We start from the raw sequence: 16,098 nt of genomic DNA, 5'->3' as shown, positions 1-16,098 counted from the left end.
TGCAACCCCAAAGAAGTTTCTCTAGGCTGGTGGTAGAAGAACTGTACTTGATTTTTATGTAGAAAATGTTTTGTTGTGTATTTTGTAAATGAATGAGTTGTGGAGAAATGACAGTGTTGATAATTCTTGAGTGATGAAGTCATCTGATTCTCAAAATTGGACTAACACGCCTCAACTTGTGTAGTCAACAAAAAAAAAAAAAAGGGAAACAATGAATGCACTGACATGTTTACCAGGGGCGCGTCCACCCAAACACTAACCCTCATATTTGATTTGGTTCATTTAGCAGCCGTGGATTTGGTGATATTGCTGCCGAGCATCAAAGTTAAAGATGTTTTCTTTTGTTTTCTTTATCGTCACATTTAGTTTGGTAGACCTGTGCAATCCGATGCAGCAGTTCTGCTCAGAAACTAAGAATCATCACCTTTCTTAAAGCATCAACATTGAGCATTGAAGAAGCTAATTAATGTATTAGATTGCACAGGTGTTCCTAATAAAGAGGCCCTTGTTTGTACATAACTATTAAATCCTAAGCTGATTTAATAACCTGCAGCTTGTTGCACCACTAACCGCTTTGTTGTAACCAGTTATTTTCATGCTAACTTGCGACACGCTCTGTTGTTGAGCTCTTAATTCTTCTGCAAGAAAACAGTCATAAAAATAGAGATTGACATTTCATCCTGAGCGGTATTTAGATAAAATGGAATAAAACACAATTAACCAGTGACAGGAAGTAAGGGATGTACTTTAGACTGTTGTTTAGAAAGGAAAAAGTTATGTACAGTATGCAATCATGTGTTCTAGCTGACATGTTAGTGATCTTCTTATGATAAAAAAAATTTGATATTAGACAAAGAATCCTGCACACTGACTGTCTGAGGTCTGAAACATGAACATGAAACAATCTAATGAGTACAAGTGATGGACAGTGTTTAGGATTCTTTGTTTTATGTCCAAATCGAGACTTTTTGGTCCCATGCACTTTTCACTGGGTGAAAAAAATGTTCTTAAAATAATGAAAATGTCATTGTGACAAGCATGTATTGTGAAAAACTGATTTAGCGTAACTCCCACACTACATGTGTCGATTCATCCGACCATTATTTTTTTTAAATATGATTAAAAACAAGACATCCTCAGAAAAGAGAAGCTGGAAAAAGGGAATGTTTAAAAATAAAAAAGGACTTAGAAAAGTAATTGATTATGAGAATTGTAGCAGATTCAATTATCTCTTCGGCTCTACTTTAAACATTTAAACATAGCTGGTGCAAAAGCCTGCAGGTTCATTATAAAATGGTTTAAGATGCTTAAATGAACAAGCTTACTGGTCCCTACAGCAGCTGTTAGATCATGATAACTTTTTATAGTTTCTGGCTTATTTCGGTGCATCGGTAGCTCCAGTCCACAAATATTGCTGCTTCCAACTACCCTCAACCACCAGAATAAGTGTGGACACGCCCCTGCTGTTTACTAACCACCCATATCAGAGCAGAAAAAAAACAAAAACTCACTTGACTTTAGCTTTAGCAGTAAGTTAAAAATCAAACAACTAAAATTGTAACCCGTTCTTCTTGTGCATGCTGAGACAAACTAAGAGAATTACCCAACTCATGTTCAATTGGCCCAAACGCTATCTCCGAGCAGGCCAATATCCATCCGAACCCGACACCCAAGTAGTCCCAGTCCCCGAGGAGGAGGAGGATGATTGGCAAAACCGGCGTCGAAAGAGATCACTATCAAGAAAGGCATCCAACAGGCTAACATCATAAGACAAGCCACGTTCACTTTTTCCTTTTTCTTTTGTTTTTTTTGTTTTTTTTTCAACCTGTGTTTGTTGTTGGAATATGCACATTATACACAGAAAAAAAGGGGTTTGACACCTCGACTTTATTGGGAAAAATACCTTTAAATGCCTTAAAACGTATGTGAATATTCATTTTTGTGGCAGGTGAAGGGCTTGGACAAAGGGAGGGAGTTTGGGGGGCGATTGCTAAGCAAAAAAAAAAAACTTTTTTTTTTTTTTTTTAAATGGAAGAAAAAAAAATCCATGAAAACCTGTGAGCTTTTCTTTTTCCACTTGTCTTTTGCTTGTAACATATTTGCATTGAGTTTGTATTAACTAGCAGTGTTGAACAGTGCACTCATTGTAACAAAGCTAGCGATGGTAGTGGAGGGATGAAAATGTTTGTTGACAGTGTTGGGACATCAGGTGAGAAATGATTATTGTTTTCTGTCACAGTTCATCCAGTATGTTAAATATAACCCTTTTCATTCAGTGTCGTCTTCCAAGGAGGTTCAGTTTCATTATGGCAGTTAAACACAGCTTTCATTTTGTATCTCTAGACTTAATATTTATCAGTTTTCCTTTATTCCGTCACAGCTAATTTTACCAAAGGTAATTGCATGTCTGTGGTGTATATTTAGTACATGTTTTTGTTTCATTTCATTTTTGTTTTTAACCAGAATATAGTTGTTGTCATTCTTGTCATTTTCTCAGTATCGAATGCAGTCAAAGCCTGCATGCAACACTATGGAAATGGTATTGCTGCTTCTCGTTTCAACTGCAGATTGTGAATTCCACAGCCTTATTTTCTTATTTATTTCTGAAAACAGAAGAGGCATTTTTCAATAAAACTACTGAAAATTTACACCTGGTGTGTTTTTTTTGTGTGAGTCTTGGTTGTTTATTTTAAGGGAATGCACAGACTGTCAAAGATGAGGGCAAAGATGAAGTAGGGTAGTTTGGGTAGGAGGGTATGATGGTCACATGAGAGTTGATTGACTAGAGGGGCATTTAAGGTTGACTTGGACTAACCAAACTGACACATGGCCTGACTTGACGGTACTAGAAGGACACTAAAAGGGCACTCATTGCGACTAAAAGGGCACTTTGATCAAATATAGGGGAACTTAGTCCAAGTGCTTACCAGTTTGGTCCAAGTAGAAGAATACTTGGACTATCTAGAGGGGTACCGAAACTTTTAATATGGACCATTAGACTGACTAGATTGGCATTGTGATCAATTAAAGGACCGCCTGGGTGGACTAGAGAAGACTAGGCTACAGTTGGGTCACTATAAGGACATTCGAGGGCAGTTGGACTAACTAGAACTGCACTCTTCCTGACAACAGAGGCGGTTTGATCAGATATTGACGATCTTGGACCAAAGTGGGGACTAGAGAGGCAGCTGGCCAACAATAGGAACAAAGAACTGCAGGAAGGGCACTTGAGGGGCATTTGTGCTGACAACAGGGACATCCTAGCCAATTGTTTCTCAATCGGGGATCTGTGGACCCCTAGTGGTCTGTTGTGTAATTGCAAAGGGGTCGATGAAATAATAAAATATGTCATTTAAAAAGACAAATTGTATGTCCTCAGATAGTGATTGTGGCCTTTATTTACCTTGGCTGCAGAAGGCAACAGGCCTTTATTTGAGGCAGGCCTCTATTTATTATCTATATAATTCCCTGTGTTTGTTTGGTCATATTTTAGTACAAAGCCTATTATTGATCTGCTTCTGCTTGCCCTGTTAAAGTTACTACGTTACACTGTTAATATAAACTCAACACTCCCCGTTTCCATTTCATATTAAAAGCCCCATAGAGTTTCAGTGGACAGAAACCCCGGACAGAAACATTTGCAGGAACGTGTTGTGGAAAACTTGTTGACTTGAAGGGTTCAGCATACGGCAATTGAAATGTAGCTACAAACAAACACAAAGAACAAGTGGAACTGTTTTTCATAGCAGCATTGCCAATATGGAGAAATTACCAAAACTAAACAAATCCGTCTGTTTCGGACACAGAAAGCCAAGAAAACCATGACAGATCAAAACCATTCAATATAAAGAGGATTGCATCAAGTTCATGTTGACTGTGCATACCTATGCTGTTTTATGCAGTTATATTGCAATAAAGCAATGTAGGTTTTCCCTCCTCAGGAACACTCAAAATATGCAGGGGGTCCAGTACCAAAGAAATGAAGAACCACTGTTCTAGCCAACCAGAGAGTCAAGGGGCAACTTGGGCTGATCAGGAAGACTTGAACTGACTAGAACCGTACTTGGTTCACAGATCGTCACTACAACAGCACATAGATCGATTTGGGTGGCACATGGACAGACTGGACAGGGTTAAAGGGGAACCAGGGTGAACTAGAAAAGAACTTGGACTGACAGGAGAGACACTTCGGGGGCACCCAGGGAATTAGATCAACTAGGGTGGCACTTGGACAGACTAGAACCGTACTTGGACCACAGATCGTCACTACAACAGCACATAGATCGATTTGGGTGGCGCTTGGACAGACTAGACAGGCAGTGTGATCGGCTAAAGGGCACCAGGGTGAACTAGAGAAGAACTTGGACTGACAGGAAAGACGCCTCGGGGGCACCCAGGTGATTAGATCAACTACGGTGGTACTTGGACAGACTAGACAGGGTTAAAAGGGAAGCAGGGTGAACTAGAGAAGAACTTGGACTGACAATTCGGGGGCACCCAGGCAATTAGACCAACTAGGGTTGTACTTGGACAGACTAGACAGGGTTAAAGGGGAAGCAGGGTGAACTAGAGAAGAACTTGGACTGACAGGAGGGACACCTAGTTCGACTAAGGTGGTACTTGGACAGACTAGAGCCGTACTTTGGCTCAACCCAAGGGCCATCAGTCCAACTAGGAGCATTTTCATCAACTATATGGACACTTAGACTGATTAAAGCACTTTGGCTAATCAGAATTAAAGAGGTATTAGTTAGTATTAGAGGGTCATTTTGAGGACACTTTTGACGACCGGGTAGACACTCTCTCCTACTTGAGAGGCACCTGCAGGTCCACTTAGGCTAACCGCAGTATTTGGGGTGACCTCGGTAGACTAGGAGGGATCTTGAACAGTTTAAGTGCCTCTCTACTTATAAATGAGTCATCAAACGGAGTACAAATTTTAAGAAAATCGGTCTTTCTTCATCCCAGTGCATGCACAGGCTCATCTGCACTGTTTTATTTCTCTGAGGGAAAGACCTCCATCCTGGAGTGGAAACTTGGACAGCCAGGCATAAATACAGCAGTCAGGAAATTGGGGAAAGTGTCTTAAAGTGCTATTCTTCTCAGCTTCTTTGAACACTCACTTTCTTTTTCTTTTTTTTATGACTCTGAACCCAGGAGCCATTGAGGATTAGCTAACTTCACTGGCCTGATTTGCTCACTACTATTTTCTCCTCAGATATTTTCCCCCTGAATCACTGCCACAAACATGAAGCTTAATAATGGAGCACAAAAGTGAGACACACTAATCACATATAAACTGTAAACATCAGATTCCCACCATGGAAACACCTCATCACTAGCATTTGGTTGTTCAGATGAGTTCATCTCTACTCAAGTGTGACTCATCTGTAGCTACCAGTTACACAAGGCAATCATCCCATGAAGACAGTTTAGATTATCGGAGAGGAAAAATTAAAAATACTAACTGGCCTTAACTTCACATCTGCGCTGAGCCGTTTTTTAAAGTCCTGCATCAATGAAAAGATTACCGAGTGCTTCTTTACTGGTCCTACACCCAAAATAAATGCCCATTTTACTGCTATTTAAAAAAGGTGAGAGAATTATCCAGGGAGTAAAAAGTAGATGACATGGCATATTTGTTGCTGAGTGTTTTAATGGTGTGTGAAGACCCAATGGTTTTTCTGGAGGGTTTGGACGACTGTCAACGAGAAGGTTTGTTGCTTCAAGACTAAACAAGAGCGTTTACATATTTTCCTCACTGGTTGAATCAAGAAAACAAAAAGCAGTGACCACAGCACACTAGTGAAGTATCTGAGGGGGGAAAAAAAGAAGAAGGGGGAAACAAGCGCTTCAGAAAATGTTGTATCTGATGTTTTTAATCAGAAACCTCCGGCAGTCTAATTGGAAAGGGATGAGGAGGGCGGAACAGCCTTGTTCCCTCGGTGGGTCTAGTTTATCAGCAGCTTTGAAGTTCCTCCCTTGGCCTTTTACAAAGAATACTGACTAAGATATGATCTTTGATGGTGGCAAAATTAAAAACATATCTCAGCATGATGAAATGTTTTCAGGACACTGTTTTTCTAACTGCAGGCGACTGGAGGTCATTAGAAATAAACCCCAAACTGCACGCACATTCCCCCGATCCTGCTGAGTGGAAATGTGATTAAAGAGAAGCACCAAAGACAGGATACTGGCATTTCTGCTGCTTATGCCACACTGATATACAGTAAAACTACTTTAAATCAAAAAGACTGATGATGACCGGTTGTCTCTGTGTTACACCAGTAGTATCATTAGCGCTCACGATTCTACAAATGAAGGCCACATTTCTCATAAATCTGTTGTTTCCGGTTGCAAATAGGGTCTTTGCTTCTTTGCTTGAGGGATTTTCTTTTGACTTAATATGGTTTTCCCCCCAGTGGCCATTCCACCATCTGCCATCAACAGAAGCTCTGATCATTTTAGCTCAGTTTATTTGTGGAACCAAAGGAGTGGGAGTACTGGGGCATTTCGAGTTGAGCCGCTACACAAATTAGGAGGATGCAATGAAAAGAAGAAAAGAAAAAGACAGCACAAAAGAACGAGAAAGAAAAAGAGGGAGAGCTATGCTGGGGTGACAGTCACACCATTCAACCCACTAAACTGGGGACACTCATCCCCCTCAAGTCTTGTCTGTGGAACATCTTCCAACTGTATACATTCAGTTTGGTCCTGTACTTCCGCTCACATCTTCAACCTTCAACCTTTAACACTGACCCAGCTACTGTAGCATTGGACTGTTACTATCTTTATATCAATAACAAAGCTCAAAAATTCAGGGTAAAGAAAGAAGTTAAAATACCGAAAAAAGTAGAAGAACCCAAATGCAAGGTTTTAAAAAGGTCCTAAGCGGTCAACAGAAGACAACAGGGATTATATCATCTAGGTTTTAATTTGTAGAAGAAGTATTCATATAGTAAGACCATCCAGAAGATTTTCACAGAAACACTTCATGAAGTAAGAAAAAGTACTAACATTATGTTGGTTCTGAATTTACCACTGTCCAGATTGAATTATGATCTCTTTGTCCTAATTCAATGTGATGTGACAAAATCTGTTTGATTGCTTTGTTTTCTAACCTGCCAAAGGAATGTGTCATGGACTAGGAACAGCTGATTCATTTAGTTGAAATGAGGAGTTTCCTCCATGATACCTCCTCATTTCACTGCTATAACCTAAATGAGGTGAGCAGATGGCTTGTATGTCATTTCCAGTAAATAAATATATCTAAATATCGTAATGTAAAATGTACAAACAAAAGTAACAAGTCATCACCCATCTTTTACTTGAGTGGTTACATCTGTAGTCTGATCTTGAGTGCACAGATGATAGGTACATGATTGGTTTCATGAGGTAACAGAAGTACATATTTAATGGATTCAGTGTGGACAGAGAGTGTTACGTAATGAGACATGATAGCCAGATGGTCACTTGCCATGCACCCAACAACATCAGTGTCAGGTAAGGGAAAGCCGGATGTGCCCAGATAGCTTCAATCTTAAGTCGCCGTCCTAGTTTCTACATTTATAAATGGTTTGTTTTCAGCATCTGCAGAGCAGCAGGTTTGGTAGCTGCAGCTCTGAGCTCATCTGCCTCCATCTCACATTTGGTCAAAATAATCAAACACTAAAGCAATGCCTCATTTGTTAATGAGACACTGTTTGATTGATGGAGCGCGGCTGCTCAACAAACACTGAGCCAGAGATTCAGTCTGCTTTCAGCTGCACAGAAGGAGCCCAAAGTATCTGCAACACATGAAGTCTTGCAGTTAGGACACAGTTTTATACTCATATTTGTAGTTAGTGTGGAGACAGAGGAGTATGAAAAATGCAAATATCTAACTCATGGATCTATAAAGAGAACTGGATACAGTATTGGAGGAAGGACTCAGTACGTTCATATGACAATTGCTCAATGTCACATGAAGTCAACCCCCCCCCCCCCCCCAAAAAAAAACAACAACAAAAAAACAACCTCCCTCTGTAAAAAAAAATGACCTCGATAAAAACATAATGCGCATGCTCAATGGGCCCAGTGAATCCGTAGAGCCTGCTCTCTAGAGACCTTTGCCAACCAAGATGGCTAACTTCCAGTTTAGCACTGCAGCTAGCTTGAATGGGAATAAAATGATTCAATGTGCGGTTCTTCTAGACTTTCAAAACTGAATGAGAGAGTCATTTTGTGGGGATTGTGACACTAAAAAATGGGTTTCGCTAATTTACATATGTCTTTTACTATATAAGTCTATAGGGAAAAATCTCTTTGGGCTCAATAGCATCAATTGACAGACCTTGGAGTTGTAATTACACAACTTGGCCACTACGCCGACTTGACCTCAAAGCCACACGAAGTAGACCAGGGAGATTTAGAAGGAAACTGAATGACTGACATAAAGACATGAAGTCATCAACAAGAAGAATAAATTACAGATGAAGGAGACACCACAGTGGGCAACGTGGTGTTGGCATCAGATCAGAGAAAGAGAGACCACAGTGGTTCCCCGATGTGACCCGACAGCTTCAGTCTTAAGTCGCCGTCCTAGTTTCTACACTTATAAATGGTTTGTTTTCAGCATCTGAAAAGCTTCTGCAGCTCTGAGCTCATCTGCCTCCATCTCACATTTGGTCAAAATAATCAAACACCAGAGCGACGCCTCATTTGTTAACGAGACACCCTTTGATTGATGGAGCGCGGCTGCTCAACAAACACCGAGCCAGAGCTTCATTCTGCTTTCAGCTGCACAGAAGGAGCAGCAAATTATCTGCAAATTTTTATACAATCAATCCAAATTCGTTTAATGACACCTCACTGCGTTCAGGAGGAGTTAACGCTGAGGGCAGACCAGTGTTTATATGTCGCTATTAAGTGCAATAAAAACTCATCCTCCAGCTCTGTTTTTTGAGGCTCTTCGCAGAACTTTAAACTCTGAGAGGTTTTGCCGGCCAGCGATGACCTCATGGAAAGTCTGGCAGCGGTGTTGGTTTGCTCAGTCTGAGGTGTCCCACCAGCCGCCACTGTTCAGAGGCAGAACCAGCATCACTTCAGTCCACAACTCCAATATTTATTACAGCAGTTTGTCTCGGCGGGATTGACGCTGTCAGGCGTTATGAGCGAGACATGAGGACAGGCAGAGTGGGAGTTTAATTTAGTTAGTTTCAATTTTCTCTGAGTTTGAGTGAAATAAGGATTGTGATTATTTGGCTTCACCCACCGAAGTTTAAATCAACAACCGAGGTTATTTTTACCTCCAGAGCATAAAAATCTGATTTCAACACAGAAGATCACTGTTCATTTCCCCGTTTTCTTCTGACTGGAACTAACATTAATTTCCCCTCAAACAAAGAATCAAATCTTTTCTTTGCAACCAAAAACAACAGATTTATGGGAAATGTGGCCTTCATTTGTAGAATGATGAGTGCTAATGATACCACTGGTGTAAAAACAGAGACAACCAGTCATCAATCTTTTTGGATTTATAGTAGTTTTACTGTATAATCAAATCAGGGTGGCATAAGCATCAGAAATGCCAGCATCCTGTCTTTGGTGCTTCTCTTTAATCAAACTTCCACTCAGCAGGATCGGGGGGGAATGTTTAGATGATAAAGAGTCAAAAAAAAAAATGGTGGAAAAGTGCGTCAAAAGCTCTCAGTGTTTTAGGTGATGCTTTTAAATTTCTACGTTCGTCCATTCAACAATTTAATTTCAACATAATGAGATTTACAGCCATATTCAGACTTACATATATGTGATGTATCTTTTTAAAAGGCAATAAATTCCCAGAAGGACAATACAAGTTTAATTCATTTACATGAAAGGGAGGAAGGAAAGGAGGGAGGAATGAAGGAAAGGAGGGAGGAAGGAAGGAAAGGATGGAGGGAGGGAGGAAGGAAGGAGGGAAGGAAGGAAAGGAGTAAGGAGGGAGGGAGGAAGGGAGGAGTAAGGAGGGAAGGAAGGAAGGAAAGGAGTAAGGAGGGAGGAAGGAAGGAAGGAAAGAAAGGAGTAAGGAAGGAGGGAGGGAGGACGGAGTAAGGAGGGAAGGAAGGAAGGAAAGGAGTAAGGAGGGAGGGAGGAAGGAAGGAAGGAAAGAAAGGAGTAAGGAGGGAGGGAGGGAGGGAAAGAGGAAGGAAGTAAGGAGAGAAGGAAGGGAGGAAGGAAGAAAGGAAGGAAGTTAGGAAGTATGGAAGGAGGAGGGAGCAAGGAAGGAGGGAAGGAAGGAGGGGAAGATTGAAGGAACAATTAAAGAAAGAGAGGAAAGAAGGAACAGTCAAAAGAGATGGCGTCAATTTGACCTGGGCGGACGACAGGAGGGTTAATAATATTTGTAGTTTGATATTCTGATAAACAAATTTGACTCATTTTTGCAGCAGCAACGAGCCAAACCATTACAGCCTCACTGAGCTTTTCTTTTTTTTTACCTCGTTAGGAGATGTCGGGCTGACGACCCTCAGTACAACTCACAAAGAGAACCATTGTTGATGATGACTACCTGCTGACTTACCGTAAATCCTGAGGTCAGGCAGCGGAAAGACAGAAAGTAATGATGTGTAAGTGGAACGTAACATTAAACACAGAGACGTGAGTCGCCTCTATAAAACAAGCACAGACTCTTTCCAGCGAAAACTGTGAAGTTTTATCCAACAAACAGTTTATCTGCACGAAAACCTGGAACTCATCTCGGGTGAATCATTAGCGTGAGAGTCTGCCGGTGTCTGTGTGGTTGTGTTACGTTATTGAACGGAATCAGGATTAAAAATCAGGTGGTGCAAAAAGAGACCTGGTCTTGATCTGGTGTGCTGCAGGTATTCAAAGCCAGAGATGGTAACAGTGCTGCTTATTGTTGCTAATAACAATAACAGTGATATTTACATGAGAGCTTCTTTCCCGTCATGACACTTACTGACCTTTGAAAGTTATTCACTCAAAATATAAACTCAACTTGGAATAAATTACAGCGTGAGATGTTTTCTGGAGGTTAAGAACTCGTCCCATCTTAGGTTCAGAAGCTTAGAAAGATTATATATAAATATTTTGTTCCTATCTAATTTATTTCAGTACAAACTACGGTCAATGAAAGCAGCAGCATTTGTTTAATTTGTTCTATAAACATGTCTAATAAAGTGTTGAGCTTCTTTTCCCCAAAAAGTTTTACTGGATTGTTTTTAAAAAGGACATTTCTGGGTATTTAACACAATTTGGGGTATTTTTAACCTTCGTGTCGTCCTCCCGGGTCAAATTGACCCCGTCTGATTTGACTGTTCCTTCTTTCCTCCCTTCCTTCCTTCCGTCTGTCCTTCCTCCCTCCCTCCTTCTTTCCTTCCTTCCTTTCCTTTCTCCCTTCCTTCTTTCCTTCTGTCCTTCTTTCCTTCCTTCCTCCCTTCCTCTTTTCCTTTCTCCCTCCCTCCTACCTTACTTCCCTCCTTCTTTCCTCCGTCCTTCTTTCCTCCCTTCCTTCTTTCCTTTCCTTACTTCTTCCTCCCTTCCTTCCTCCCTTCCTCCCTCCTTTCCTTCCTTCCTTCCTTCCTTCCTTCCTTCCCTCCTTCCTCCCTTCCTTCTTCCCTCCTTTCCTTCTATCTTCCTTCCTTCCTCCCTCCTTTCCTTCCTCCCTTCCTTCCTTACTTCCTTCCTTCCTTCCTCCCTTCTTTCCTTGACTCGAGGACAACAGGAGGGTTAATAGAGTCCAACCCTTACTAAACTACTGAGGCATAAACATATATCAATAATTAAGTGTTTTTCCTTTTTTCATTTTGTCATAAACAAATATTACAAGACATTTTTTGTTGAGGATTCTTTCAAGTTTGGTTATCGAAGAAATTTTACAATTCAAGACTAAACTTGTCTAGTGGACGAATTATGTAAAGAAGACACAGTTATCAACTACTGGTCAACATGATTTTGGTATTTCAGTACATAGATTACTACTATTTATCAGAGCTGCAATGATTAGTTGCAAACTATTTTGATAACTGACTATTTTTTTGGTTTCAGCTTCTCAAATGTGAACATTTTCTGGTTTGACAGTGAGCAGTTTCTTTGGGTTTTGAACTGTTGATTGGATCAAAACATGATAGTCATGGACTTGAAAACGTCATCTTGGGCTTTGGGAAACACCGACTCTCTACAACATGTCCGAAAATGGTGAAAAAATTCAAACAATCAATTAAGAAAATAATTGGCTGATTATTCGATAATGAAAATAATTGTTCATTGCAGCCCTACTCTATCATTGCTAAGCTAATATAAGATGATTTATTGTTATAATTTAACTTCCATCACTTCTACCTTCAGTGTGAAGCGTTGCAGAGCTGAATCTTTGGGAAATGAAGCGTCTTAATTCAGAGTAAGTAATTAAAACGTTTCCAGTTTGAGCTGATTTCTCCTGGGCAGCGTGTCAGAGATGGTTGTGAGATTGGAGTCGAGACCTCTGAAGGAAAAATCTCTTCTCTGAAATCTGCTTTTCAAAAAGGGGGTCAAAAACAGTTTCAGAAGAGTTTGTTGCTTTCACAATCATTTAATCTTCACGTTTTTCTCGAGTCAAGGAAGGAAGGGAGGAAGAAGGAAGGAAAGGAGGGAGGAAGGAAGGGAGGAAGGAGGGAAGGAAGGAAGGAAAGGAGGGAGGAAGGAAGGGAGGAAGGGAGGAAGAAGGAAAGGAGGGAGAGAGGGAGGAAGAATGAAGGAAAGGAGGGAGGAAGGGAAGGAGTGAAATAAGGAGGGAGGGAGGAAGGAAGGACAGAAGGAAAGAAGAAAGGGAGGAAAGAAGGAAGGAAGAAAGGGAGGAAAGAAGGAACAGTCAAAACAGACGGGGTCAATTTGACCCGGGAGGACGACACGAAGGTTAAAGTGAAATAAAAATTGTAAATAGATTTAAGTGAACTGTACTTGTGAACATGTGTTTTCATGTGTTTTCATGTACAGAACAACATTTTCCTCTGGTGTGATTAAAGTGTTGATTTAGCGTTCAGAGGAGGTTTTGATGCGTTTCTCTCTGATTATTCTCCGCCGCCCACATCTCTCGACACATGATGACTCTACGTTTATTTTAGTAGGACGTGTCGTCACTGTCACTGGATTATCATGAAAAGTCAGAGGAGAAAAAAAAGGAAAATGTTCCATAAACTTGAGAGATCACTGATGTCACTGTTTCCATGGAAATGTCAGATTCACACCAGCCGTCAGACAACATGAGGTCCGTCTCACTGCACTGAACCCCCGACTGCAAGTCTCACTGAGTAATAATCATAATAATAATAATAATAATAATGAAGAATCATGTCAAGCTGCAACTAAAGATCATTTATTGATTAATTGTTTGACCAAATGTCAGAGAATGGCAAAAATGAAAAATCAAAATTTCCTTAATTAACATATAATTAGATAATTTCATTTATATAGCACATATCATAGTTTTAAAAAAAGAAAAGAAAAGCAATATAACATGTATTATAAAACATGAAAAAAGAAGAACTAGGAACATTACAAATATAAACCCTAACCCTAATTAATACAACAGGTGAGGTCCAAATATAGTCAAAAAGCAGTTTTTCAAAGTGAGATGCACAGTTTGACTTTTGGGGTAGAGTCAAAACAATTAGTTGAGTAATCAATTAGTCCAGCAACAAAGTATTTAATTGAAACCAATTTTATAATTGATTGATCTTTTGAGTCACTGTTACATTTCTGATTCCAGCTTATTAAATATGAATATTTTCTGGTTACTTCCTGGTCTTCTATGACAGTAAAGTGAATATCTTTGGGTAGCGGACAAATGAATATATTTTAGGTTAAATCCTGAGCTTTGGGAAACAGTAATCAACATTTTTCACCATTTTATCAAAACTTTAAATACCAAATAAATAATAACTGATTAATCTTTCATTATTAGTTGCTACGCTGGTCAGGAAGCAGAACTAAAAGCACTAAATTCAATTAATTATATCATAATTTCCAGTCCAAAACTCAACAAAGAGAATCTATTTATTATTGTAAAAAATGAAGAAACCAGCAAATATTCACATTAACAAAGCTGGAACGTCCGATTCTCCATTTGTTCTCCGTGTGTGAAGCTGCTCTCACCGCTGACGGACTCATAATGATGATGCTAACTGTTGGGGAATTTTCCATATTTAGGGGTCAAGTACGAGCCTTGACATCACCGTAAAGGCAGCGCTATCATCTTGGCAGAGAGACACTGTTTCTCTCGTTGAGACGGTGAAGGCTGCTGTGTGACGGGTTTTAGGAGAAGCTGGAGTCACTTTGATAACGATGGAGGTTTATATGACTGTCTGACTCCCTAAAGACACAGAGGGGTAACTGTCTGACTCCCTAAAGACACAGAGAGGTAACTGTCTGACTCCCTAAAGACACAGAGAGGTAACTGTCTGACTCCCTAAAGACACAGAGGGGTAACTGTCTGACTCCCTAAAGACACAGAGGGGTAACTGTCCGACTCCCTAAACACACAGAGGGGTAACTGTCCGACTCCCTAAAGACACAGAGGGGTAACTGTCTGACTCCCTAAACACACAGAGGGGTAACTGTGTGTCCTAACTGCACTACTGCAGAAGCACTGAGTATGACCATTTATGGGCGAAGAGTATTAGTTGTTCTATCCGTGAAGGTTTAACTCTCCTGTTGTCCTCGAGTCAAGGAAGGAAGGGGGGAAGAAGGAAGGAAAGGAGGGAGGAAGGGAGGAAGGAAGGAAGGAAGGGAGGGAAAGGAAGGAAGGGAGGAAGAAGGAAGAAAAAGAAGAAGGAAGGAAGGGAGGGAGGAAGGGAGGAAGAAGGAAGGAAGGGAGGAAGAAGGAAGGAAAGGAGGGAGGGTAGAAGAAGGAAGAAAAGGAAGAAGGAAGGAAACGAGGGAGGAAGGGAGGAAGAAGGAAGAAAAGGAAGGAAGGGAGGAAGAAGGAAGAAAAGGAAGAAGGAAGGAAACGAGGGAGGAAGGGAGGAAGTAGGAAGAAAAGGAAGGAAGGGAGGAAGGAGGAAGGAAAAGAGGGAGGGAGGAAGGAAGGAAGAGAAGAAAGGAAGGAAGGTAGGAGGGAGGGGGGGGGAAAGGAAGGAAGGTAGGATGGAGGGCGGGAGAAAGGAAAAGAGGAAGGGAGGAAGGAAGGAATGAAGGAAGGAATGAAGGGCGATGGAGGAAGGAGAGAAGGAAAGAAGGAAGGAAGGACAGAAGGAAGGAAGGGAGGAAAGAGAGAGGAAGGAAAGAAAGAAGGAACAGTCATAACAGACCCGGGATTTGACCCAGGAGGACGACACGAAGGTTTAAACCCAGTGATCTCTAACCCTGCTACTGCTCCACATGTTTCAGGTATCTCCTCACTCTATCACACCTGATTCTGATCATTAACTCGTTATCCACGGAGGACAGTTTCCTCTGAGTCGTGGTGACATCATGCATCAGACGGTGTATTGATTATACTTTGATTCTCCTCGGCTGAGCTTCAATAAACATTTTCAGCATAAGAGCATAAGACATCCTGGACACATTCTCCACTGATGAGGTTAAACCATTCACTAATGTGCTAATGTCCAGCAGGTGTAATTCACTGTGTCGGTTAATCATATTAACCCTAAATATAAATTATATCTGACGCTGATGGGAATGTTATTAGTTTGAAGGTATTTTGGTGATAAATAAAAAAAGTTTTGACGTCGACGGATCTCCAAAAAAAACGAATTCATCCTGAAGGGATCGTAAACGTTTGTACCAAATTTCACAGCAATCACATAAATGTCAAGACGATTCAATAAAGAGCTACAAAAAATTACAACTGATGGTGGAAAAGTCAGAAAAAAAAACAAAGTCATTAGAAACTCTGAACCAAATTTTTTATGCCAATGCAGTAAATGTTTAGAAGTATCACAGCAGTAGTTGAATTCTATTAAAAACTACTAAAATCTGCCCCAAAGTTTCTACCCCAAAAGGCCCGTGAAATATCTGATTACCAGTCTTTAAAAAAAAATTGAATTTGACTGATTATCACATCGGCTTTGACGTAATGCGGCTCTTTGTTCTGTTGCTTATTAGCATCGTAGCAGGTAATGGAGGAGGAGACGCGAA

The 16,098-nt window shown here is 40.6% G+C and overlaps 1 protein-coding gene across 1 annotated transcript in view; it reads left to right on the top strand.

The window, feature by feature from the left end:
• col12a1b (collagen, type XII, alpha 1b) overlaps positions 1–2,621 on the top strand; it is a 158,413-nt gene extending 155,792 nt beyond the window's left edge. Inside the window, exon 76 of the mRNA XM_062436907.1 lies at positions 1,645–2,621. Coding sequence (XP_062292891.1) covers positions 1,645–1,769 — 125 coding nt within the window. The 3' untranslated portion in view covers positions 1,770–2,621. The remainder of the gene's footprint in view (positions 1–1,644) is intronic.
• The last annotated feature ends 13,477 nt before the right edge of the window (positions 2,622–16,098 follow it).

The sequence above is a fragment of the Scomber scombrus genome, chromosome 17 (genome assembly GCF_963691925.1).
Source record: "Scomber scombrus chromosome 17, fScoSco1.1, whole genome shotgun sequence".
In the NCBI taxonomy this organism is placed as follows: Eukaryota; Metazoa; Chordata; class Actinopteri; order Scombriformes; family Scombridae; genus Scomber; species Scomber scombrus.
The sequence above is the reverse complement of the archived record's forward strand: the minus strand, read 5'-3'. Positions and strand labels throughout refer to the sequence as shown.